Genomic DNA, 25,922 nt, shown 5'->3' with positions numbered 1-25,922 from the left:
TCAGTAGCACTTATCTGTGTTTCTCCGCTGCCAACAACCCCCCTTCCGACTTCTTCTCCCTAACGGACCGGGTCTTCCTTGGGGAAGATTCCGCATCCGCATTCTTCGGATCCCAAGACTCTCTATAATCGAGGCCTTTGTCATCGCCGCGTACGCCTTGATCCGACTCTGTTACCATCCTTGTCAGCCAATCGATCCCATCCTCAGTGAAGGAAAAAAAAAGCCAATGTCGTCGCCAAATTCCCGTAAGCGCCCTGCGCCCGATTCCATCACCGCCCTCCAACAAATGCAACAGCAACAGGTTGTGTCTCAGGCCCAGCAATCACAGTCACATGCCGCCGTGCAAGCTCAGCAACAGCCTCACCAAAACCAAACTATTTCAACTAACGCTGCTCAGGTATTTCCTTCGGTCAACGAGCATGTGGCGCGCTGGAACAATGGTCTTGGTGACGGTTCGTTGATCCTAGATGCTGCTGGTAACGCCGTGAACCTTGGTCCTTTACCCACTGCACAGGCTCAATTCACTGCCCCGGCTGTAGCTCCTACTAACAGCACTGCGCTGACTCGCCGTGCCCCTGGTCGCGCCCTGATGCCCACAGCCGCCCGCCAGGGATTTGAAGCAAACCCTGCCCAGTGGTCGGCCATGATGGCTGCTAACCCGGCGGGCGCTATCGGAACTCTCAGTGCTATTGCGCCTGCAGCCCCCGATGCTGAGGTCCTTGAGCAAAATCATATCTCCAAGCTTGAAGCCATTGCGCGGGACGCGAAAAAAGAGGCACTGGCCGCTAAGAAGCAGATACCCCCATTTGTGCAGAAACTCAGCAGGTCAGTACAGTAACCCCCGGTGATCGTCTTTGTATTCTAAACTCAGTCAAAACTAACTATCGCTATATAGCTTTCTGGATGATGAAACTGGCAAGTATAGAGATCTTATTCGGTGGTCGACTAAAGGGGACTCTTTCTTTGTCATGAACGAAGATGAATTTGCTAAGAAGCTGATACCCGACTTGTTCAAACACAACAACTATGCTTCCTTTGTTCGCCAGCTCAACATGTACGGGTTTCATAAACGTGTTGGATTATCGGATAACTCGATGAGGGCCAGCGAGCGTAAGAGCAAGAATCCGAGCGAGTATTACAACGATTATTTCCGCCGTGGCCATCCCGATCTTCTCTGGTTGATCAGCAAGCCCAAAAATAATAAATCTAAAAATCGCCAGCAGCCAAAAACCGAAAGCGACGTGGATAGTGCTGATGACGGGCCTTCTGAAGAACTTGCGGCCAAGAACACTCTTGGCCAAGGGCAGAAGGCTTTGCCGTCGACGGATTATGGTTTGACACGCAAAGAGTTTACCGCACTCAAAGATGAGTTACGAAAAGTCAGAGATAATCAAGCCGTCATTCAACAAAGCCTTCAACAGTACCATGACCAGAGTCGGGAATTGTTTCGTGTTCACAAGAAGCATGATCAGCACATCCGCGCCATTCTCAATTTCTTGGCTATGCATTTTAGGAAATCCCTTGAAGAGCACAGCAACAACACGAATATTAGTGATTTGATGGCTACGTTCATACCCCAAGGCCAGATGCACCAACAGGGCAATGTCTTTGATATTGCCGACTTTGTTTCTTCGAGTCAGCAGAATCAAAGCCCCATAGGCCCTCCCAAGCGCGCTAGACACCTGCTTGAAGCTCCGCCTACTTTGTGCTCTCCCCAGCAAGGCGCTTCTCCAAATCCCTCTGGATCGGCCTATCTCCGGCCTGAAATGGGCTCCGTGACTGAGATCCTTGATGGGCATTCTCCTGATAACAGCATGTCGCTTGATTTCCAGTCATTGGCCGACTCAGTCGCCGCTGCTGCCATGTACCCGCAGAGCCCCTCAGTCACCATGCCCGGGACATCTGTATCACCCACTCCTGTGGCTACTACCCCCGCGCTTTCAACCGATATGCCTGCCAGTCGACTGCCATCCGCATCTTCTCAGCGCCCTGTCGTCTCTACTGCACCTATTCCTACGCCCCCGATTCCCGCCTCTGTGAGTGCCGCTAGCGTCTCACCTGACATGACACCAACGACAATCACCCCAGCTCTAGTAAATACACCACCCGTACAAACAGTGTCTAGTACTGCCCCCATGGGTGCCATGCCTCCTCCTCCTAGCGTGCCTCCTGTAACCGGGTCTTCTGCGGCGACAAGTACTCCCGCGCCTGCACTCTCGCCGATTCTTAGGTCGATTCAGTCTCCATCTACACTCATCGAGCCTGATCCCAACGAATTCCTTCGTGTGCAAAAAATGGTCCAGGACCAGGACAGCTCTATCCAAGAACTGACAAGCCGCATTGGCCCCCTCAGTCCCAACGGCAGATTGCAGTTTGATCTTGGCGATCCCAGTGCAATGAACTATTTTGGCAACGACCCCGGTTTCGATCTCAGCGACTTCCTCAATAGTTCTGCGTACACTGGTGATGATACCGATTTCAGCCTCAACGCTGCTTTCGATAACGCGAGCGCTACTGCGCCCAATCTGCCGCACCCCCACACTTCGACCCCCCCAGTGGTCACGGCCGTTCCTGTGACTTCTGCGATTCCGGTGACCCTGGAGACCGTTCCACCAACCATGGGCATGCCTTCCGGTGCCGATCTATCGGGGCTGAGCATGAATAGCCCGATCGTGGATACAAGCATGGGGCTGGCAAACCAGGCACAGCCACTGCAGCTCTCAAACGGGCTGATGGAGAGCCCATCGCATGATCTTAAACGACGCCGCGTGAACTAGGGCTTCTGATGCATGTTTTCTTTTACCACGACTCGGAGCTTGGTGGTTGCATGTGCGGCGTTTTGTTAAGAAATTCATGCCTCTGCTTCTTCCCGTTTGATTATCTTGGCTACGATATGCTGGCCTTTCTCTCCCCTCTCCCCTCATCATTTTATCGATACCCTACTTTCCCACTTCCATCATGTGACGATACCTCTTCCAACACTATCTCTACTTGTCATGTCCCACATTTCTGTTTTCTTCCCTTGTCCCTTCTGATCAACAACTTTCCCCCCTCTTGCTTTCTTCTTTTACCGTATTATTCTGTCCATCTCACCCATACCTCCATGTTTCTCATTATCCTTTGCAAATACACAATAGAATCATTCTGACCAGACTATGAAGATTTGTTCGGCTTGTCCTCTCTCTACTTTTCTTCATTTTTTTCTTTCTCTCTTTATTTACAGTATTGCTCGGGTTGATGCTGCTTTTTTTTTCTTCGGCAGTGTTGAAAGGCTTGAAAACGAAAAAGACAAAAAGGTTTACTATTCACCACCACATTTTTATCTTCTAGCAATCACGAAAAAAAACAGACCTTGCCTTATGTCTCTCTTTTATTGTCAATGTCAATGTCATCGTATATCGTATCATGGGTGAGAAAAAAAGGGGTTTTGTTTATATTCTTCGGTAACACATGAATAACTGCATTTGATAAATCCAAAAAGAAATCGACTACGTAGAAAATAAGTAGTATGTTCTTCATATAGTAGATCGTGAGAATATATTGGAAGATTCCAAATGATATACCATCAGGCGGTATGTGAATGAAGGAAACAAAAAAGCAAGGAATAGACGCCAGAGAAAAAAAGATATCGAAATGGGGAATCTTGAAGGACCAGAGAACTATGGAAAGAGCAAAATAATAAGAGAAAAGGAAAGAAATGAAAAAGAAAGGCGATTCATAGCCTAGTGGGTGAAGGAACAATAAATAGACGGGTCATGATGATACGTTCAATGAAGCTTTTGAACCGCGAGGCAGACAGCAAAGGCATTTGGAAATGCCGACTAGGGCTACTTTTGCCAAGAGGCATCAGTCGATCAGGGGCTTCTTTTGGTCGCCGACAAGACACAAGCCCAGGGCTGATAGTGAGTTTGGTTGGTTTGCGTAGATGACGTGTGGCGAGGGGAGTCGTGGATTGTGCTTGTCGATGTGGGAGGCGTCTCGTGCTGCCTGTTCGATAGCCTCCATTTCTTGCTTGCAGGATTCGCTGTCAAATGGACAGACGATAATGGGTTCGCGGATTATAATGTCACGGGCTGAGCTGAGTGTTGCCTGGTGTCATGGAAGGGTTAGCTGGAGAGGGAGGAGGAGATTGAGACACATTCACATGCGGCTTACCTTGATAGTCAGGAAAAACTCAATTCTGTAGAGGTAAGAGGAGGTTGTGAAAGAGGTGACTTCGTATTGTGGGAAGCCAGGTTTTGGCGGTTTTATGACGCCGTCAGAGTCTCGGAGCTCTCTCGCGGGGAAGATGAGGCCAAGACTCGTCATGTAGCCGGCTTCGGGGAGCTTTTCCCTAATAGCCTCTGTCTTTTTGACCAGTTTGTTGACTTTTTTGGTGGCCTCGTCGCCTTCTGGGTTGTATGTGATTTCCTCTTCGACTTGGAGTGTGATTTTTTCAATGGTGACTTTCCGAGCTTTTCTCATCCAGTCTTTGTTGGGGGTAATCCGGATGTATACGTTGATGGGGTCCAAGGGGCCATAGCTGCGCTTGGGAAGTGATATTTCAAGAAAGGCAATGCTGTCGGTAGAGGCTCGATTTGGCTTTGGTGTGTTGTACATGCCAAAGGTGCTGAGAGTATCGTATCGCAATAGCGGGATAGGAAACGAGTATTTGTTTTGTATGCTCGGCCCTTGCTGGACAGTAACCACCAGTTCGTAAAAGGTCTCCGCAGTGCGACTCGGTAACTGGAGCGTGGCAGGTGGTATCAAGCGGCTGACCTCGTTGCCCCCTCGGCCATAGGGTATGAATATCATGAAGGGGAGGTCCATGACCACAACACTGTCGGATTCCCGGCCGGCAGTACAGGTATATAGGATGTATTCTTTCCCGATGACGTCAACGTTTTCTCGGCGGGGGGCACTCAAGTGGCGGCGGGCCATGTTCTCGGCGGCGGGGTGGATGGATTCTCTTCGCTGGAGACATATGCGGACAAGACTGACGGAGACGGGGGCTGAGTAGCCTACGGAGGGCCGGACCTCTACGGTTCCCTGAATACGGGGCTGTTTGGGTCCCAGACTATTAGCAAGAGTCAATAGGAGCGGCTGGACTGCAAGATACGTACAACTGTAGCTGAGATTCCAGTATATCCCACGAGGAAGTTTCGGTTTGGTAGGCCCGAAACCCTGACAAAGGCAGCCATGGCGGACTGGCTCAATCAAGTTTCCCTCAAAGTCTTTGGACGGCAATGTAACGTGTGTGAGGAGGGGTCGGGATGATGGGGGATCGGACGGTGGCGAGATTGAGCAGATCGGGATTTCCTTCCGGGCGGAGTGATGTGTTATATTTATAGTGGTGGAAAGAAAGCCGGCAGCCTTTTTTGTCGGCTGATGGTAAGGCGAGTGGCCCGGCTCCAATTATGTCCGCTGGATTAAGAGTATGACTGTATGTATATCCGGCAGGCGTAGGTAATGGACTGAGGAGACGCGGGCGAGCCAAACGAATGGTGGGCGTCGAAAGAGAGGAGATCCGTGGATCGGTCTTTTCACACGCCAGCTGCTGGCGACGTCAGTTTGACAAGGCGGCAGTAGGGCGTAAGAGGGTTACTTGATGGGATTGTTTTTGGCGAGGATGTTGTCGGTTGGTGTTGTCGTCAGGACAGGTAGCTTGGGCGACGGTTCTGTAGCCAAGAACAAGGCGTTGATGCGAAGGAGCAAGAGATATCGGAGAGAGACGGCCAGTGTCAGAGTCAGGGCACATACATACGTACGATGCAATGCATACGGCGCGGTAATCAAAAGGCCTGGGCCAGGGCGCAGAATTCGGGGAGGGGTTTACTTGTACAGCGGCCTAGACGACCAGGAGAAAAAAAACAAGGTGCAGGAAGAGCTGTGACACAGGTCAAAAAAAGAAAAAAAAAGAAAAAAAAGCGGCCACAAGCCAAGAAACGAGCGAAGAGAAAACAGAGCGCTGATTAGACACACGAAGCAGTGGGGAAAACAAAGAAGAGAGGGTTTGTCGTGATGGAGTTTCGGCGGTTGCGTCAGGGAAAAAAATTAGGATTGGAGTAACTAGTGTTGCTATCAGTAACCAACACACACAAAAAGCACACAGCACAGCACATTCGACATGGCTATTGTCTCTATTCAGGCCTGCTGCCCGTTTCTCGTCGTCCACCACAGAAGCACACACACGCACTGAACGGTGAGCTCGTATTTAGCTTTATTTGGCTGTAATCCACCAGCCAGAGCTCTCCCATCGGCTGATCAAACAATTTTCTATAATTGCCCAGCAATGCAACGCTGGTTGGCAGGCGTGGGCTTATTGTGCCTGTGGCTACTTGCACTGTTATGGATAGTTGGCTATACTTAGCACCGTCGTAGTCGCAGTCCAAGTCGCGGTCGCGGTCGCGGTGGGCGGTCTTTGATTTTCTCAAGGGGCTGCAGCTTGACTTCGTAGGGCAGTCCAGGGCCCGCCCTAGCAGCAAAAGAACGCGGGACCATTGGCCGACGAGTGGCCAGCTTGGAATGTCGGATCAACCTCGTCCAGCGGCTCCGGGCCGCTGTGGGTGGAGCATTGACTGCCAACACGATATCGCTTGATAGCACAAATACGTGCTCCGGAGCAGGGAGACAAGCCCCCATCAAGCAGCTGGCAAAGGCTCGTCTCCACGGCTCAGACCCAGCCCCTTCAACTGACTCGTCTGCATTCTCATGGACAAAGGATCAGGCCTAGATGGGCGACCCAAACCACATAGGAACGAGGCTAGAAACTAAGCTTCTTATGAGCTCCCTCCTTCCACGCAACTCTAAAGCTTCCCGACGGACTCGAGAGTCATTCGAGTGCCTCGCTTCGGACCTAGCTTTTTTTTGGCCTTGACGTCACTGATGCGCCTTGGCAGCAGGGGAGATGGAAAAACTAAGGTTATCACGCGGATATATTGGTTGACCATGTCACGTCATTCATGCCTTTGACGTCTCTTTCTATAAAACCCAGAAGCATGTGCACCATCTCATCAGCAGTGCGCAATAGGCTGCAGATTATATAATTAGCCCAGTGGCAACGCAACACCAACAGCAAAAGCAAAGTCCGGCTTGCAATATTTGCTGTAAATACACGATGAGACCTAGTCACTGTTTCCATGTCTCTCTTCATAAGAACACACAGACAAATCCTGCCAAATGCCCTGCGCCGAGAACCAGCTGAGGTTGAGCTTTATCTCAAAACCCTGCCGCTTTAACCCTAGCACCACCAGAAACCAATGATTGGTCAATTGCACATTCAAGTGGGGCACGGAGAAAAGCATCTAGAGCTATCTATCAAGCTACACGAGATCGCAACTTGGAATATATACAGCGCGTTAGAAGTTCTCGCAGCCCCGTCACTTTCAAGACGCCCATTTCTTTGTGCCCTAGAGCTAACTGTGTATTTACCGACCCGCCAAAGTCTACTCTGCGTGCTCGCTTGGCACATTTGTGAAACTATTCACCATGTCTGTCACGCTTCACACAACCCACGGCGACATCAAAATTGAAGTGTTTTGCGAAAGTGTCCCCAAGACAGCCGAGGTAAGCCATCGCAACAACACCCGAGCACCCATACACAGCTACTGATCGCGTCCCGCATTGTTTCGCAGAACTTCCTCGCTCTTTGCGCCTCCAACTACTACGATGGCTCGCCCTTCCACCGGCTCATTCCAGGCTTCATGACCCAGACGGGCGGGCCCGCGATTCCGACGCCCGAGAACCCAAAATCTGGCAAGTCTATCTGGGGCGAGCCCTTTGCCGACGAGATACGGACTGGCCTCAAGCACTCGGGACGCGGGATTGTGTCCATGGCAAACCGCGGACCGGGGACAAACGCGTCGCAGTTCTTTGTCCTGTTTGACAAGGCGCCTCACCTCGACGGCCTGAATACCGTGTTCGGAAAGGTCCTGGGCGATGCGAGTCTGGATACGCTAGCGAGAATCGAGGCGGTCGAGGTGGACAAGAAGAATCGGCCCAAGGAGGCGGTCAAGATTGAGCGGATTTCGATTCATGCGAATCCGCTGGCGCATTAAGTCGGTCGCGCGAGTCCTGCGGAGGAATACACGTAGAATCCATGATAGAGGCCAAACAGTACTCGGTGGCTACTGTAAGAAGAGCGCAAATATGAAACATGAGATACCCGGCAGCAGCTGCAACTTTGTCAGCCCATTTTCCAACTTTACGTCTTTGTTGCCCATTCGCACAATCCCATGGAAGAGTGTCCTTGTACTTGGGCGCGATAGCTATAGGCTCCCATGTCTCTTTTACTAGAAAACCCAAACATATTGTTCCTGTCAAGGAGCGGATAGGATGGGCCTAGACTGCGGGGTTAGATATCGTAGTATGGGCTCGGCTGTGGAAGTATGTACAAGTACCAACACATGATGGCTAAGCACATGAAAAGAGTATATGAGTGTATGTAGTTATATTATGTATGAGGGAAGATGGTGAGAGAGCTAAGCTAGAAAACAATATCAAGTTACTTGTTTGGACCAGCGGCAGATTGGGCCGATGCAGGTAAGCTTCGAGGCTCTTTTGTGGGAGTACGTACTTATGTACATATGTGCTTGTGTGGCTACGTGGTATCTGGCAGTCGGTCTGTACATAGATATATTCAGTCGCATCTGCCAGAAGTGACTTTTGGGGTTTTGACCGTCGATTTGGTTTCACGAAATGCATGTATACAGGTACATTGAGCTGACTTATTTGCATCTGCTCTGCATCAGAATAAGGTGAGGCTTACATGGTTAAAAAAAAGGGTGCCGAATAACAAATGAAGAATCCATGTTACAAACGCAGCATAGATGTCCAGCCCAGACTACCATGTCTCATTTATAGCGATTCAAAAGCAAAAGAGAGCTCAAGTGTAAGCAACCAAGTACCTGTAGACGCTGGACATTCAATATCACCACTAGACCAGCCAGCCAACGGCAAGGGAGAAAGAGAGCGATACGGCGTGAATCGATATATGTCGCAGCTTGACTCGTTGGTCTCCGGGCTACTCAACCATTCATCTTCTACTTTCCCTATGCTTTTGCAGGACGTCATATCCCTTGGACATTCCCCATGTTTGCTGTGTGGCTCTCTCGGCAATCGAGCTGGCCTGGTTGGTGTGAGGGAATGTAGCATGTAGCTTGCAGCATGAAGTGAGCCAGGGATGTGAATGAGGTCTGAATGAGATCTTGGGACTCAAGGGAGGGCAGTGAGGAACGGCCTTAGACTGAACTGCCCAAGAAAGAGTCTACAATAGGGTGGGTGCGTTGGGCTGCAAGTGAAGGGTGCCTCTGCATATGCACATATGTGCATACAAATATAGAGACCTACATACAGACATGCATACGTACATGGCATACATGGTGAATCCATGTATCTTCGCATATCAAGAAGAGCGTGGGCACGAAACCCAAGGACGTGTGCTTTGTTTAGAGCACCCGGATCCGTCGTGGCTTTTCTCCAAAGAGACCTTTGTATAGCTCGATACAGACTTTACAAGGGCTTTGTATACTTGTGTTTTTGTGTATGTGTCTCATCCAAGTATGCAGAGCCCACGACTTGGGACTCCGGCCACATGTTACCACATGCGGTCGAGGTGTGCATTCGGGCTCTTCACGTCGCTCGGTCTCAAACTAGACGTTGCGATGGTGGCAACCTACATACGCGTGTATGGTGTGTAGGTGCAGATAGACAGCTATACATAATTCTGTCACATATTCTCCGCCCAAGAAACTGAAATACACGCCGTGCCGAGCTGCGAGCTGCTCCATCCGCAGGCGGTGCAACCAGACCCAGGTCACGCAATACCACATCCGCCGTGCGCCGTGCCTGTGCCATTTTATAGCGGCTCCTGTTCACTGTGGTCCTGAACCCCCCCCCCCCCCCCCCCACCAGCCGCGTCTGTCTGTGTCTGTCTGATATCCAAGCTACGCTAGCTATAGACTTATAGACTTGTACTGGTACTTACATAGTACACACAAGTCACCGTCGTAAATCCAAGCCCAGTCCCTTTTCTTGGCCGCAGCCCGCAGCCATAAGACCTAACCCGGTTCTTCTGTTCTTCTTGTCTTCTTCTGTTCAGATTCCTATTGCTGTGCTGCCCGTGAGCCTTTAGGAATTCCCTTTTTCCTGCAGCCCCTTCTTTTTCCTCTTATCAAGCCCTCGTCGTCCAACTTCCCTACATTCAACTGATCCAACAGCCCAAAATCGCCACCATTTCCTAATCCTTTTTATTTACTGCTCCTCCTGCTTTATTCCTCTTCTTCTTTCTCTTCCTCTCCCGCTCGTAAAAGACACATTGCAATACGCCAGAATGGTCAACGTCACCGGCAAAGACAACGTCTCACAAGAAGAGCTTCGTCTACGCGAAGACCGCGAAAAGACCAAGTACTGGAAACGATGGGGTCCCTATGTTTCTGAGCGCCAATGGGCCACTGGTAAGTGTAGCTGCTGGCCATTGACTGCTTTGAGACGGGTTCTAACGCTTATTTGTTCACAGTACGAGAAGATTACAGCGCGGATGGTGATGCTTGGAGCTGTAAGTCCCTCTTCCCCCGCCATTTCTAACACCTTTATGGCTGGTGATACAATGGCTGTTTGGCGCCGGTGCCAGGGTCTATAACCCTACACTCCCACACCCACTCGCTAACCCTTGAACGTCCAGACTTTACCCACGACGACGCGCGATCTCGAACTTATCGTTGGGGCGAAGATGGCATTGCGGGCGTGTGCGATACCCACGGAAGACAGAACATTGCTTTTGCATTTTGGAACGGCAAAGAGTAAGTGTAGCATCTCCACTGCCTGGTATTACATCATCACCACAGACTAACCGGCTCGTCTTATAGTGACTTTCTCAAGGAAAGACTGTTTGGTCTATCTAACCCGCAGGGAAATCATGGCGAGAGCGTCAAAGAGGCGCATTTCCATGCTGACAACACCCCGGTGAGTTTTTCTAATTTGCCTGCTAGTTGTTGGACAGCTGCTGACTGGTCCTCGCCAGACCCATTCGTACATGAAGTTTGTGTACAAGTATCCCCAGGAGGCCTTCCCTTACAAAGAGCTCATTACTGAAAATGCGCGGCGCGGCAAGCAAGACCCCGAGTACCAGCTTCTTGACACGGGAGTTTTCAAAGACAACCGCTACTGGGACATTATAATTGAGACCGCCAAGGACACCGATGACCCTGACGAGCTGCTCTTCCGGGTCTCAGCCTGGAATCGTGGCCCCGAAGCCGCCGAGTTGCACATCTTGCCGCACATCTGGTTTCGCAACACTTGGTCATGGGGTCTGCCCGAGGAACAGGAAAACGAGAAGCCGGTCACCAAAGCCACCGATGACGATCTCATGATTGAGACCACCTGCCCGCATATTGGACAACGCTTTGCTGTGTTTGCGCCTTCGCCAGGTATCGATGAAACTGTCGCGGACAATGATATTTACCCCGAGATGTTGTTCACTGAAAACGAGACCAACGTTGAGCTGCTGTACAAGTCCAAGAACCAACAACCCTACGTCAAAGATGCTTTCCACCGTCATGTTGTCGAAGGCGAGAAGGAGGCTGTCAACCCTGCCAAAGAAGGCACCAAGTTCGCTGCTTGGTATCAGTTTACTGAAAACGGCGGCGTACAGCCTGGCAGCTGTGCTGGTAAGTTCTTATCATGCCACATTGCACTCATTCTCTCCCTGGCAAATACTAATACTATGTTCCAGTTATTCGTTTCCGCTTGAGCAAGCAAAATGACCCATTCGTGGACGAGGAGATATTTGATAACATGATGGACCTCCGAAAAGATGAGGCTGATGAGTTCTACGACGCATTGATGCCCCCTAAAATGACCGACGATATGCGCAACATTCAGCGTCAAGCCTACTCTGGCATGATGTGGACCAAGCAGCACTACCACTTTGTCTGGAATGAGTGGGCTAATGGTGACGCTGCCAACCCGCCCCCACCCGAAAGCCGCAAGAACATTCGCAACCAACACTGGCGCCATATGCATTGTGACGACATCCTGTCTATGCCAGATTCTTGGGAGTATCCCTTCTTTGCCGCATGGGATAGTGCTTTCCACTGCATTGTTCTCGCCATGATGGACCCAGAGTTCGCCAAGAAGCAGCTCGATCTGTTTACACGTGAGTGGTACTGCCACCCCAACGGCCAGATACCCGCATATGAATGGAACTTTGGCGATGTGAATCCGCCAGTGCATGCATGGGCTACCTTCCGCGTATTTAAGACGGAGCGCAGAATGTATGGCCGCGAGGATCTTGACTTCCTCGAGCGTGTTTTCCAAAAACTGCTGATCAACTTTACTTGGTGGGTCAACCGCAAGGACGTCGACGGCAAGAATGTCTTTGAGGGCGGCTTCCTTGGTCTTGACAACATCGGTCTCTTCAACCGCTCCGAGCCCCTGCCCACAGGTGGTGTGCTGGAACAGGCCGACAGCACAGGCTGGATGGCATTCTACTGCTTGTCCATGCTTAACATTGCCCTGGAGCTAGCCAAGCACCGCACAATCTACGAGGACATTGCCAACAAGTTCTTTGAGCACTTCATCATGATCAGCGATGCCATGACTTTCCGAGCCGGCCAGGCCGAGGAAACATCTCTATGGAACGACGAGGACGGCTTTTACTACGATGCCATCTCCTGGGGAGCTCCATGGGTCAAACAGTTGCCTGTGAGATCACTAGTCGGCTTGATCCCGCTCTACGCAACGCTGACTCTGGAGCCCGAGTTGATTGACAGGCTGCCGGCTTTCAAGAAGCGTGTTGAGTGGTTTACCAAATATCGCTGCGACTTGGCTGAGCGCAACATGGCCAGCATTGCTAAACGTGGTAATAAGAACCGGATTTTGCTCTCCATTGTGAGTAAAGACCGTCTCGAAAAGATCCTCAAGCGTATGCTCGACGAGGACGAGTTCTTCTCCGATCACGGTATCCGCTCGCTGAGCAAGTTCCACCAAGCCAACCCCGTGACCATGGACGTCAACGGCCAGACTTTTGGCGTGTCCTATGTCCCCGGAGACTCGGATTCCGGCCTCTTTGGCGGCAACAGCAACTGGCGAGGACCCATCTGGCTCTGCGTCAACTACCTGCTGATCGAATCGCTGCAGCGCTTCCACCTCTTCTATGGACCCGAGTTCCGCGTTGACTGCGTCAGCACGCAGCTGGGGCCCAATAATAAATCTGTCGAGAGCATGCACCTGGGCCAAGTTGCCGACGAATTGCGTCGCAGACTGCTCAGCATTTTCCTCCGCGACGAGAATGGCCGTCGCAGCACTAACGGCGGTAACGAGACGCTCGACTTTGACGAGCACTGGCGCGACCACGTCTGGTTCTACGAGTTTTTCGATGGCGATACTGGCCGCGGCCTGGGCGCCTGCCATCAGACCGGCTGGACGGGCCTGGTTGCGCGCATGATGTTTGACAGCTGGTAAGACTCTAACAACAATCACGCTATGAATGAATGGAACTTTGCTAACCCGTACACTCACACAGCCGCATGGAAGCAATGCCCATGACTCCAAAGTCTCCCGGCCAAGCCATGTTCCACTACTTTGACGAGACTCTTGGCCGACAGACCCCCAAGAGCCCCCGCGTGCACCTGCGCCGCTCATCGTCATCGAGATCTCTTGGCTCGCGCAGTGACTTTGCTCTCAAGGCTTTACGTGACGCACACGAAACCGACAATGAGAAGTGCCACAGTGACAAGCCCCAGGTCATTAAAAACGCAGTCCCCCGTAACCCCCCTCCCACCAACCAGGAGCCTGTTCTCCCCAGTGAGACCAATGGAAATGGCACACACGACAACGGCACAGACGTCAACGGTAAACACTCAGCAACCAACGGAAGCGCTCCCGCTGCAGAGGAAGAATGCTACTTCACCCATGGAAATGGCATTGCTACCAACGGAAACGGCGTTGAGCGCAATGGACCCAAGACGCCTGCCAATGGCGACGGCCCGATTCTCAACGGCACGGGCTTCGCAAGCAAAGGGAACTCTCAGTTCAGCAGCGGAAACTCCCTCAACCGGCAGCTCAACGGTCTTGGCATCAACACTCTTGTGGCTAAGAGCCCTGCTTCGTTCGAGGTCGGCCCCGAGGATGTCTAGAGTGGCTAGATTGGTGGCTGGGACAATAGGCTCTAGCCGTATTACCTCGCTCTCTCCTGATTTTTTTCTTGTTTTCTGCCATAGGCTACATTCATTTGCTTCAAAATCGCTCAAATTGTGTAGGGGATTTTTGCTTTTTGTTTTGTTACTATCTAGAGTTGTATTCTGCCTTGGATCTTTTATATCAAGATTCGGATAAATTCATCGTCAATCATCTGCACACGTGTAGCCCTTACAAAGTGAACGTCCTTTCAAGTAGTTCGTCCTGAGTCATGGTGAAGTACGATACAGAGAAACAAAGAAGGAAACCTCAATCTGTTATTGCAAAGCCAACATAGCCTAGTCGTGCGGCATGTGGCCGGTGGGTAGGAGCAGTGGCGATAATGGTAGAGCTAAGTTAACACGCCTAATAGGTAAATATAACGAGTTTTTGCTTGCTTCAGTGCTAAAATTACAGAGACTCGGTCAGGAGCTTGTTCAACTTGGCCACCTTGGCCGAGACGCTCAGGTCAATGGTCTTGTCGCCAATCTCGACAATGAGACCACCCAGGATATCGGGGTTGACCTGTACATTGCTTTGTTAGCGTTTGAATAGGCAAATACAAGAGCCGCCATCACTTGGATGACATTGGGATGTGTGATGGCCCAATCATTCGTAATTTTCTTTTTGTAGGCGTACCTCGTTCTTGACCTTTAGGGTCTTGCCCTTGCCGACGTACGCGGACTTGGTGACAGCAGACTCCAGGCGGTTCAGGAGCTTGCCCTCCAGAGGCTGGGCGGAGGTGACGGTCATCTCGACCTCGCCACGGGCGGCAGACATCAGGATGGCGAACTTGGAGACAGCACCCTCGAGCAGGTTTAGGCGGTTGTTCTCAGCCAGGGCGTGGAGGAAGTTCTTGGTGGTGACATCAGAAGTGCCAGCAGCCTTGAGCAGCTCGGTGACGATAGACGACTTGTCGGAGTCGCTCAGGGTGGGGGCGGACAGAATAGTGCTCAGCTTGCTGTCCTTAGCGAACATGGAGTCCAGAGAAGCAACGGCCTTAGCGGTGGCATCAAGAGAAGAGGTCTTGACGGCGGCGGTGTACTAGAAATTGAGATAAAAAATATGTTAGCCTCCGAGAGTCATGGCTTCTTGATGCGCTTGAGTTCCATATTACGGCCAAAGTAGTAGTATGGCTGTCCAAAGTTAAAGGATGTCAAGTAATGTGTAGTCCTGGATCTTCTATCCAATCGTTTCTGTTTCGGCAAATGGGGGCTTCTGAGTCCAAGCAATGAGTCAATTGGGTCGGTTTTGGCTTCGGCCTGGTGTAGGTATAGCTTCAACATGGATAAACGGTCGCTAGCTCGGCTGGTGGTCTCGGATGATCAGATGTTTGTTCGACATGTCGATTTAGCTCAGATTGAATTGGTCGTAGGAGCTCTAGAAGCCATTTCCTCTCTCGTTTCGTTTTCCATGTTGTTCGGGAATCGTCTCGAGCTTAAGAAATCGTCGGTTGAAGAAGTTTGGAGATCGCATGCTTGAAATTGTTCGCCAATTGGAAGGTCCGCAGCCGTATGAAGCGAGAACAGAGCCGCAATCGCGCCGAAACTTTTTGCAGACCCATTTGGCCCAATGTCGGTCCTCCTCCCTAAAGCTCAAACCTACACCCAAAGTTTGCTGGGAGAACCACGTCCCCATTACATCCCGCCACCACAAAAAAAAACAGCAACCTTCACACGAGGAGAGACCGTACCAGAGCAGAGGCGTAGGTGCCATCAAGGCCGAACACGGCGACGGGGGGCTTCGAATCGGCGGCGGCAGCAGCGGCGTAGGTGCGAAGCTGAGTCCGGGCGGGGGTGGCCACGCGGGCGGCACGCAGGATCTGTCTGGACAACATCTTGGCTAAGATCGGGAAGGAGAGAAGAAGGGAGAAAAGGACGGGGGAGAAGAATATGGGGGTGAATTGGTGATCTTCGTCGTCGTCTTCGTCGTGGAAGCGGGTGATGAAGAGATCCTTGAAGCCCGGAATCACTTTAGGAAGTCTTCGGAATTTTGAGTGGATACCTTGGCAGTAAGGCATCGATATTGTATGCACAAGCACAAGTATAGTGGCTGTTGCTGACATAATTCAGTGCATAACTATACTGTCTTGAAAATAGACCCCATTGTTTTAGCTCTGCCCTACCAGTAGTACGACAACTGAACGTCATAGTTAGTGATAGTTGACTATCTTCTTGCTTCCAATACAATGATTTCATGATGATTATGGCCACGTTTACATCAGGACATCAGCTGCCACAGATGGTTGAATCTTGGACCTAAAATGTATGGCGAAATACGGCAAGAATAACGAAAAGGAAAACGAACCCGAACAAAAAAAAAACAACAACCAAAAGTTTGTATGAAATAAACACCCAATGAACGCCTGTGCATCCCACCCGATTCCCAAATCCATGTCTCGCTCGTCACTTGATAGACACAACTTCAAGTCTTGGCCTCTGTGTATCAAGAACCTTTTTAGTCGCTGCGCAACATGCTCTCGACCAAATCACCCAACGGGCCCCAGTAGTCGCGGCCGCTGGCAAGATGGTGCTCGTCGATGAAGAGCACATACTGCTTGAAACTGGTGTTTAGGTGTGGCTCGAGACCAAGCTCACGAATCACGGGGTAATGGTGGCAGTAGATATGCGCATAGACGCGGTACATGCGCTTGAATATTTGACGCACGAGAGATGGGAACGACTTGGGAAAGGGAACACCTGGAGATAGGACAAGGTTAGCTGTGGGCGGGTTGGCATGAGAGCTAAACTCCAGGAACACATACCGATACGGCTGGGCAGAATCTGTTCGTTATCAATGTTGCTCTGAACCCACCCCATCATCTGCTCAATGTATGCAGGGGCAGACATCTTGGTAGGACGCTTGTAGTTTTCGTTATCTTGCCACAGGTATTCGAACTCGTCTGTCGCTTTCATCTCGGGGCAGGACTGGGGGGAGCAGAACTCGGTAATGGCGCCGTACAGGAGGTTAATTTGGTTGTAGAAGTCAACCACTGCGGAAAAGTTAGTCTTGTTTCTGGTCTGTGGGTTGATGTTATGGGCTCACTATTCACTGCAAGCCACTCATTTTCATCTTCGCCTTCGGGAAGCTTCACGATCTTGCGCAGACTACCGCCTCCCAGAGTAGCTTCGGCATACTGCCGCAGTTGGTGGCTGGTCCCGCCTCCCTTGCCAGCACGGGGCCGGAATTGCTGGCGGGTGCGTTGGTTGCTAGATGGCGGTGTCAGTGCCCAAATATTCCATTAGGACAGCCCTACGAGGGTTATAGTTATGGCGGTTGGCAACAGGAATGGGTACTAACACAGTGGTGAGGAAGGAAGCCATAATATGAGTCCGATTCGAGGGGAAGACGGCAGATTAAGTGATGTTGTAATACTGGGATACGCAGGAGAAATGAGCTACAGCCACAATAAAGTTAGAGATAGAGTCATCTTCACACGGCGCCACTCAAGACTTGCGCTAGCTGTGGAGAGTCTGCGAGCTCCAGTAGCAACGTGAAATGACCACAAGGCGGTGAGACGAGGGGCGCGGGGCGAGGGGCAAAACAAGAGAGCGGGACATAGTTACCAAGGTATCGATAAGAGAAATTCTGAGCACCGAAGAGAGAACGCAGCAAAAAGAGGGCAAGCCGCGGGGTTAGAGCAGAGTAGAACTGAACTGAGCAGAGCAAAATAGCGGGCGTGTCTCACTATGGGACGGGCTACGGCGCGGTGAATCCAGCCACAGACCAAGGTGGGTTTCAGGACAAGGCGGAGAGGGGTGAAACCTGCAGACAAGGCTGAGGCATGTTTACCAATTACCAGATTGGTGCTATTCCTGCTGTTGCTGTGGTTTGGGCTGAGGGGCCAACGGGCCAAGGGCTTCGCTGGGAAAGAGCTTGCCAAGTGGGAAGGAGCAGCCAGGGCGAGCGAAAACCGCCAAAGTGGGGTAGCTTAATCATTGGCCAGGGTTGCGGCTCAAGCAAGTTGACCGGTGCGCAGGTGGGAGCAGCAGAGGCTGCCAGGGTCGGGAAAAGCCGCCTTGGAGATGGAGGACTGGCCATGGCCTGATTGACATTTGACAAGAGTCGAGCGCACACAAACCCAATCGAGCGGCGACGGCAGAGGGGAAGCAGATTGTGGAGGGACTAGGGACTGGACAGGGCAGAACGTAGCATCGGCGGCAGGGCGGCAGGGTGGCACAAAGAGCCGAGCAAAAGCTGGCAAAGGCCGACCAAAACGCCATCGAGCCGAAGGATGGATGGAGGCCAAAAATATCCAAGGTCTCCTTGTTGAATGCGTGCAGGTTTCCCGGGGCTTCAGCTGCAGTTCGTTAGCCGTAGCAGCACACCAGGTTTCGCGGGGGCCGGCGAGCAAAGATGGACGGCGGAGAATAGGTAGCCAGGCCTGGGCTTTAGCAGCCGTCGAGCTCCAGCTCAGCAGCATAAGCGCTGTTTTACAGTGGACGGGTCACTGGACGGGTCGCTGTAGGGCAGCGGCTTCCAGTGGGCTTTAGCGGCCTGCATTCCCTGCTTGTCGGCTGATTCTTGGTTTCTTCCGTACATCCACTTCTTTCTTTCTCCCGAATTTCAACGTCTTTTTTTTTCCCTTCATTTTCTCTCTTCTTCCTGGAATTGCGCAAATCGCATTTGTGTTTTTTTTTTTCCTTTTCCATTTATATTATCCTTGTTGTTCTTTGCAGTTGTCGTTGTTCAAAATGTTCTCAAGCCGTGTCGCATCCGCTCTCAGAACTTCGCAGGTATGCAAAACCCCTTCTCTCAAGCTTCTGGTCGTGATCTCGGCATCACCGCCATAAATGGCCGCCTTGGAGGCTAAACACTTGATGGCCGCTTCCTAGGATCGCCAAGTATTGTGGCTATCTCGGCTTTCTTGAATTGTTGTTCGGAGCAGCTTTGCTAACCATTTGCCCGATTCAATTGCAATTGCTGTCGGTCTATAGTTCGCCGCTCGCTCGGCCATCAGACTTCCCGGCGCTTCTCAGCAGCGCCGTGCTCTGTCCATCCACGAGTATCTCTCTGCCGACCTCCTCCGTCAGGTATGATACCACCTTTATAGCCGCCTGGAGAATTGCTCTTCCAATTGTTCCTCACAAGCCAGTTGTTTCCGCCCGATCCCGAGCACCCAGCTTCACGCAACAGCTGAAGCTACCCACCAAAATTTGCCTATTTTGTCTTTTTTTCTCTTTTTTTTCCAACTCGGAGCACTGAAATACCACCTCTCCGGGCATTCCACAACTAACAAGCCTTTTTCAAAATTAGTATGGCATCTCTGTCCCCAAGGGCTCCGTCGCCAAGACTGCCGCCGAGGCCAAGGCCGTTGCCCAGGATATTGGCAGCGGTGACCTCGTCATCAAGGCCCAGGTCCTGGCCGGTGGCCGTGGTAAGGGTACTTTCGACAACGGCCTGAAGGGCGGTGTCCGTATCATCTACTCTCCCACTGAGGCTGAGATGTTTGCCGGCCAGATGATCGGCCACAAGCTGGTTACCAAGCAGACCGGCGCCCAGGGCCGTCTGTGCAATGCTGTCTACATCTGTGAGCGCAAGTTTGCCCGCCGTGAGTTCTACCTGGCCATCCTGATGGACCGTGCCACCCAGAAGCCCGTCATTGTCTCCTCGTCGCAGGGTGGTATGGACATTGAGACTGTCGCCAAGGAGACCCCCGAGGCCATCAACACCAACTTCATCGACATCAACGTCGGTGTCACCGACGAGATTGCTCGCGATATTGCTACTAAGCTGGGCTTCTCTACCCAGTGCATTGAGCAGGCTAAGGACACAATCCAGAAGCTGTACAAGATCTTCCTCGAGAAGGACTCTACTCAGATTGAGATCAACCCTCTGTCCGAAACCTCTGACCACGAGGTCATGTGCATGGATGCCAAGTTCGGATTCGACGACAACGCTGACTTCCGCCAGAAGGAGGTCTTTGAGTGGCGCGACACCACCCAGGAGGACCCCGACGAGGTCCGTGCCGCTGCCTCGGGTCTCAACTTCATCAAGCTCGACGGTGACATTGGCTGCCTGGTCAATGGTGCCGGTCTGGCCATGGCCACCATGGACATCATTAAGCTGAACGGCGGCTCTCCTGCCAACTTCCTGGATGTTGGTGGTGGTGCCACCCCTGCCGCCATCAAGGAGGCTTTTGAGCTGATCACCAGCGACCCCAAGGTCACTGCCATCTTCGTCAACATCTTTGGTGGTATCGTCCGCTGCGACGCCATTGCCAACGGTCTGATCCAGACTGTCCAGGACCTGGACCTCAAGATCCCCATCATTGCTCGTTTGAACGGTACCAACATGGAGGCTGCCCGCAAGCTGATCAACGACTCTGGTCTGAAGATCTTCTCCATGGATGACCTCCAGAACGCTGCCGAGAAGGCCGTGCAGCTGTCCAAGGTCGTCAAGATGGGTAAGTAAATGAACTTGCTGCTCCGAGTTCTCGGAGTCCCTTCTTATTTTGTGTGTATTATGATCGCTAACTTGTGAACCCTTTAGCTCGCGAGATTGACGTTGGTGTCGAGTTCACCCTGGGTATCTAAACAGTCAACCTAAAAGTTGCAACAATTTGTGCTTCACTTCTTGGCCCCAAGACATGCAAGGATCTCAAACTGTAATTCTTTGTTCCCCCTTTTCCTGTATCACAACCCCCCTTAGACTTGTCTACTCTGTCAATGTCCTCCCTCTTTGATTCCCCTTCTCCCTTGTCTTGCGCCTCCCCTTCTTTCATCTAGAGCCAAGGCTGGTTTCTCCTCTGATGTCTTTTTCCTGCCTCACTTCTATGACAGAGTTAAGAGCTCCAACTTGTACCGTATTTCTTGGTCATGTCTGCAACATATTATGCAAACCTATACCGGCATCTCTTGACATGCGCTAAAGTCTTGTTCTCGGTAAACTTATGTTGTGACACCTTCTTGTGCTGTTACCAACTATTATGTACTGTGACTACAATCTTTGTTGAACATCGTGAACAGCACATGGTCCATGAATGAATGCTTCAATTTTTGCCAACAGACCACATGCGAACCTCTAGAACCTTCACATAGCTAAACCCCTTCATCTTCGTGACTGGTTCAACTACCGTCAATTTCGTGTCAACCAGCGCAGTAGGTGAGATATTGAGCCACTTAAGCACCGCCACCGCCGTCATCCAGACGCCCACCACAGCTAAAAAGTCCTGCACGTGCTGCTGCCCCAACCACGCACGAATAGTTCCAATGGCCTCGCGGGCATCATCACGTCGATCTGCCCGCATGTACATGGCTGCACGCTCAACTGCCTGCACAATAGCTTCACGGCTAAAGTCAGTGGCAGGGAACGACTGAGCGTGTGGTGCTGCCAAGGGTTGCGGTTGTAAAGACCTGGACGCAGGCGTGCGCACACGTCGTTTATGAGATGGGTCGAAGGGCGAGCCGTAGATTGTGAAGCCGGGGTTGTTGCCAGGACCCACACACGGTCCGGCGGCGTACTGGACCGGGGTATCAAACTCTGGACGGAAAGTGTCCGTGGGGTTTACGCCTGAATATTCAAAAATGTCAACGGCCGCTTCATGATGTTGATATAGGTCAGGGTTAAACATCGGAGTTTGGTTGTGCAAAGACTCATGAGTCCTCGGGGAGTCGTACTTGCAGTTGGGGGTGTACATTTCTTTCTCATAAGCCACTTGCTGATTCTGCGCACTTTGAGCGTGTTGGGCTTGGACCCATTGAGCCTGTAGTGCTCTCTTTTGGCTTTGCCGGCGATGAGAGTGCCGGGCCTGCATATATTGCCTTATGTAGTCTTCACGGTGTCGCTGCAGTTGAGCTGGCGAAGGAGGTGGCGGCTCCGGCCCATTCCAAAACAACGACAACGCTTTCCTTACGCTCCTGATAAACTTATTTGGAGCCTGCTCTTCCTCCTGTCGGATGAGTTCCTCGCGGGTATACACTGGACTCCATACATTCCTAATTGGTTGCTGCAGCGCATGCAGCGTGGCGCCCATAGACGAAGCCAGTGCGCTCGGCGACCACGCGCCCTGCGACCCATCGGAGTCGGGGGTAAGTGTGATTGGCGCGGGGCGCGCTGTCCCCGCGCCGTACCATGTCTCGGGCGGGATATGGAGCTGTAAGATCTGGCGAGTGACACGGCGGCGCCGCGGCTCGGCAAACGGGTTGATGCATGAGCGTTGCATGGAGGCTTGGCGCACAGAGCCCCAGTCAATCGGCGTGTCGTACAGGCGTGGTGGGAGGTTTTCGGTCAACCGTCGGTCGGAAGGCAGCTGGTCTCGCGGCGATGACGTCGTTGGACTCGCGGCGGTTGGGTCTCGTTTATAAGGATTATAGGGTGGGCTTGGTGGGTGTAGATGCGAAGGTCTGTCTAGTGAGGATAAGAAGGAGGTGTCACTCCCACAGCTCCCGTCAGATGAATAGTCCACCATCGCCTGGAGAGGGGGCTGTGGTATGATGCGGTAGTTGGGGAGGTTCTTGGCCCCTGGCAGCTCCCCTGGTAGATAGTCTGTTGTATCGTTTTCGCTGTCGTCTTCATCTTCAGAACTAGAGCTACCTTCGTCGTCATAGCTGGGCGCACGGAAAGTTGACCGGCCATTGATTGCATCAGGAGTCTGTTTATGCTGAGTTGCCTGCCGTTCACCTGAAGAACTACCGGGCTGCGGACTCCCACGCTGCGCTTTGAAGCCCTCTGTTGGCTCTGTGAGTAGTCCTGGGCTGTCGACAGACGGTGACTTGACTTGAAGAAGAGCACCCATTGATCAAGTGCTAAAGAGAACTAACACTAAGGTCTAAGCTTAGGAGAGGATAAAAAAAGAAAGTGAGTGAATGTTGCGGTTGTAATCGTCATACTTCGTTGTCGTAAAGGAAAGAGAAGCAAGAGCCTCTAGAAGACTTCACGGCCAGGCTTAGAGCCCTCTTTATATAACATCCCGAAGCTCAACCCATGTCAGAGGGCTACCTAGCTCTCAGCGCTCTAAGTATGATAGAAATTCCAAAAGACATTGCTGTACGAGATCTTCCCGCATTTGTCTTTTCAAACTAGCCCAATTGTCAACTCTTTGTTCACAAGCAGAACACTGGCCAAGCTCTCTTTGTCCTACATGTCGTCTTTTTTTTTCTTCTCGCGTGGCCTTCGGCTTTTGACTTCTTCTGGAAGCTTTCAGAAGAAACAGACACTTCCATGGAAGTGTTTCAAGCTGATGAGAAACAAAGAAGCCGCACAATGACGTTGCGACTCTTTTGCCGAACATTCTTTGTGACACATCAAAAGGAAACCTTAAAGACAATCATTTAGTTAACCCTAATAAATAGCCCACACTGTTAGGACCGTTTAAGAAGCTCTCAGTGTGTCGTTCATAGATGTTGTACATTTTGTTCTACATATTTCCATATGTCTAAATACCAATTCGATCCTATTCCCGTTGATATACATAAGCCCGCATGTTTTCTAAATCCGTTTCTCCGATTGTTTACGCCGTTGTAGCAGCCAGCTCCTCGGAAACCTGTTTCCGGACAATGTCACGGACGACAGTCCAGCTGTTCTCCACATCCGTAACTCTCTTCTCGCGCGACTCCAGGCCAACAAACTCCTGGGGCAGGACCTTGGCAGTAAAGTCAAAGCCCTCAGTGCCCTTGAGCGCATCCTCAACAGCACCGGCAAACTTGGCAGGATGGGCTGTCGACAGAGAGATGTGGGGAATGTCCTTGGCCTCAGACAGCGAGTGCTCGGCGACAGTCACACCGACAGCTGTGTGAGGATCCAGAACGTATCCGATAGCGTCATAAATGCTCTTGATAGTGGCTGAGGTCTGGGCATCGTTGACACGCTCAGAGGCGAAGTCACGGCGGGCAAAGCCCAGGAGCTCATCATACACGGGTCCAAATCCACCCTTGGTCTTCAGATCAGACAGCCACTTATCAACCTCCTGGCCAGCCTGCTTGCGGTTCCACTCCTCGTCCATACCAGTGGTGGTAGCGTACTCATAGGCAAGGAAGTACATGAGACGCTCAAAGTTGGACGAAACCAGAATATCCATGGCAGGAGAGAGGGTCTCCTTGACACCACTAGCATCTTGCTTGGCCTGGGAAACAGCAGCGGCAGCGCTAGAGTCCTGCTTCTCGTAGCGGCCAGATTTCCAGAAACGGTCTAGAATATCGTTTTCGTTGGTAGCAATAACCAGCTTGTCGACAGGCAGACCCATGCGGAAGGCGAAGTAGCCAGCCAGGATGTCACCAAAGTTACCAGTGGGAACAACATAGCGGACCTTGTCGCCCATCTTGAAGGAGTCAGACTGCTTGACGAGAGCAAAGTAGGAGTGGAAGTAGTACACAATCTGAGCGAGAATGCGAGCCCAATTGATGGAGTTGACAGCACCAAGGTTCAGGGTAGCGTTAGTCTCGGGGTCGTTAAATAAGGCCTTGACGGTATCTTGGCAGTCATCAAAGGTACCAGCCATGGCCAGGTTGTGCACATTAGCGTCCAGGACAGTAGTCATCTGGGCCTCCTGAATAGGGCTGACGCGGCCCTTGGGGTGAAGAATGAAGACGGAGACGTCCTTCTTGCCGCGCAGACCGTAGATGGCAGCAGAGCCAGTGTCACCGCTAGTAGCACCGACAACAGTCAGATGGTGGCGGTCTGTAGATAGCGTGCGAGCATTGGTTAGCAAAGACACCAGACGCAAGGGCTATCAGTTGTAGTATAATACGTACCAGCGCCAGTCTTGCCCTCGTTCCTCCGGACAAGGAAGTATTCGAACAGGTTGCCGAGGAACTGCAGCGCGACATCCTTGAAGGCGAAGGTGGGACCATGGAACAGCTCCAGGAGATGCAGGTTATCCTTTAAGTGCACCAGAGGAGTGGTGTCGGCGTGACGGAAAGTAGCGTACGACCGGTTGATGATGTCCTTCAGATCGGCGGTGGAGATCTCACTGGACGAGATGTACAGCGACAGGATCTCGTAGGCCAGATCGGGGAATGAAAGATCCTTCCAGGACTCCCAGTTGGCAGCGGTGGGGATGGTTTCGGGGATGTACAGGCCACCATCGGTAGCCAGACCCTTGAGGACAACCTCTTCGAAGGAGAGCTAATGGGGACGAAAACCAGTGTCAGTAAAGGATATTGAAAGCATCCCACACTGGAAGAAAGCCACTTACATCCGTATCTTCACCACGAGTACTGAGGTAGCGCTGAGAGCGCGTGTGGGTTGAGCCGTTAGCAGCCATGGTTGAAAAGAAAGAGGGAAGCGATGAGTAACAAAAGAGCGAAAAGTCAAGTTGGAATCGGGAGGCTTCCTGAGCTCAAGTGAGCGTTGACGGTTCAAAAACGGGTCCGCAGAGATAGGAAAAGAAAACGCGGGAATCGAGGCTAATATATCTTAGCCTTGCGCAGACAGAGAACGATTTCAACCGTCGTTAAATATGTGGGATAGAAGAATTCGGAGGCAAAAAATAAGTCAGATTGATCGCCAACAGATCTAGAAAGAATACAGAGATGACAAAAGTGGGGCCATCGGTCACACCATGGCGGCCTCCAAAATACCTGGGTACATACAGCCGTCCAGCCATATTTCCTCTGCACAGCAGTGCCTTCTGAGATTCGGTCCTTCTGGAGATACTGATTACAGGCCTCTAATGTGCTACTGCCAGGCACAGATTGGTCTTTTCCAAACTATTGGGCGCTGTGATTTGTACCTGCAGAACCGTGTCTGTAGCCGCCACAGCAGCCTGCCAGCCCATTGGACCCTCTAGAGGCCCCTGTAAGAATGTGAATTTTCCTCGCCCCACATCT

At 51.6% G+C, this 25,922-nt stretch overlaps 9 protein-coding genes across 9 annotated transcripts; 4 read left to right on the top strand and 5 right to left on the bottom strand.

The window, feature by feature from the left end:
• Window positions 1-226: 226 nt before the first annotated feature.
• BROUX77_002075 (uncharacterized protein) lies at window positions 227-2,777 on the top strand (the record flags this gene model as incomplete). Its single annotated transcript, XM_073746575.1, has 2 exons — window positions 227-825; window positions 896-2,777. The coding sequence occupies 2 exons, from the start codon at window positions 227-229 to the stop codon at window positions 2,775-2,777; spliced, it is 2,481 nt and encodes an 826-aa protein (XP_073607157.1).
• Window positions 2,778-3,846: 1,069 nt separating this feature from the next.
• On the bottom strand, window positions 3,847-5,180 carry BROUX77_002074 (uncharacterized protein; the record flags this gene model as incomplete). Its single annotated transcript, XM_073746574.1, has 3 exons — window positions 3,847-4,089; window positions 4,156-5,040; window positions 5,103-5,180. The coding sequence occupies 3 exons, from the start codon at window positions 5,178-5,180 to the stop codon at window positions 3,847-3,849; spliced, it is 1,206 nt and encodes a 401-aa protein (XP_073607156.1).
• A 2,287-nt stretch (window positions 5,181-7,467) lies between these two features.
• Window positions 7,468-8,036, top strand: BROUX77_002073 (uncharacterized protein; the record flags this gene model as incomplete). Its single annotated transcript, XM_073746573.1, has 2 exons — window positions 7,468-7,545; window positions 7,614-8,036. The coding sequence occupies 2 exons, from the start codon at window positions 7,468-7,470 to the stop codon at window positions 8,034-8,036; spliced, it is 501 nt and encodes a 166-aa protein (XP_073607155.1).
• Window positions 8,037-10,309: 2,273 nt separating this feature from the next.
• BROUX77_002072 (uncharacterized protein) lies at window positions 10,310-14,114 on the top strand (the record flags this gene model as incomplete). The annotated part of the gene is made up of 7 exons (XM_073746572.1): window positions 10,310-10,433; window positions 10,496-10,534; window positions 10,661-10,778; window positions 10,845-10,941; window positions 11,000-11,645; window positions 11,711-13,436; window positions 13,502-14,114. The coding sequence occupies 7 exons, from the start codon at window positions 10,310-10,312 to the stop codon at window positions 14,112-14,114; spliced, it is 3,363 nt and encodes a 1,120-aa protein (XP_073607154.1).
• Window positions 14,115-14,565: 451 nt separating this feature from the next.
• BROUX77_002071 (uncharacterized protein) lies at window positions 14,566-16,174 on the bottom strand (the record flags this gene model as incomplete). Its single annotated transcript, XM_073746571.1, has 3 exons — window positions 14,566-14,679; window positions 14,794-15,198; window positions 15,848-16,174. 3 exons carry the CDS (start codon window positions 16,172-16,174, stop codon window positions 14,566-14,568), a joined length of 846 nt encoding a protein of 281 aa, XP_073607153.1.
• A 437-nt stretch (window positions 16,175-16,611) lies between these two features.
• Window positions 16,612-17,477, bottom strand: BROUX77_002070 (uncharacterized protein; the record flags this gene model as incomplete). Its single annotated transcript, XM_073746570.1, has 4 exons — window positions 16,612-16,853; window positions 16,919-17,146; window positions 17,200-17,363; window positions 17,455-17,477. 4 exons carry the CDS (start codon window positions 17,475-17,477, stop codon window positions 16,612-16,614), a joined length of 657 nt encoding a protein of 218 aa, XP_073607152.1.
• A 1,371-nt stretch (window positions 17,478-18,848) lies between these two features.
• On the top strand, window positions 18,849-20,690 carry BROUX77_002069 (uncharacterized protein; the record flags this gene model as incomplete). The annotated part of the gene is made up of 4 exons (XM_073746569.1): window positions 18,849-18,890; window positions 19,092-19,187; window positions 19,411-20,560; window positions 20,647-20,690. The coding sequence occupies 4 exons, from the start codon at window positions 18,849-18,851 to the stop codon at window positions 20,688-20,690; spliced, it is 1,332 nt and encodes a 443-aa protein (XP_073607151.1).
• Window positions 20,691-21,145: 455 nt separating this feature from the next.
• BROUX77_002068 (uncharacterized protein) lies at window positions 21,146-22,891 on the bottom strand (the record flags this gene model as incomplete). Its single annotated transcript, XM_073746568.1, has 1 exon — window positions 21,146-22,891. The coding sequence occupies one exon, from the start codon at window positions 22,889-22,891 to the stop codon at window positions 21,146-21,148; it is 1,746 nt and encodes a 581-aa protein (XP_073607150.1).
• Window positions 22,892-23,605: 714 nt separating this feature from the next.
• On the bottom strand, window positions 23,606-25,357 carry BROUX77_002067 (uncharacterized protein; the record flags this gene model as incomplete). Its single annotated transcript, XM_073746566.1, has 3 exons — window positions 23,606-24,771; window positions 24,846-25,218; window positions 25,289-25,357. 3 exons carry the CDS (start codon window positions 25,355-25,357, stop codon window positions 23,606-23,608), a joined length of 1,608 nt encoding a protein of 535 aa, XP_073607149.1.
• Between the last annotated feature and the right edge of the window lie 565 nt (window positions 25,358-25,922).

This window comes from Berkeleyomyces rouxiae (genome assembly GCF_048999995.1).
Source record: "Berkeleyomyces rouxiae strain 22BRR77 chromosome Unknown BrBRR77_ptg000002l, whole genome shotgun sequence".
NCBI lineage: Eukaryota > Fungi > Ascomycota > Sordariomycetes > Microascales > Ceratocystidaceae > Berkeleyomyces > Berkeleyomyces rouxiae.
The sequence above is the reverse complement of the archived record's forward strand: the minus strand, read 5'-3'. Positions and strand labels throughout refer to the sequence as shown.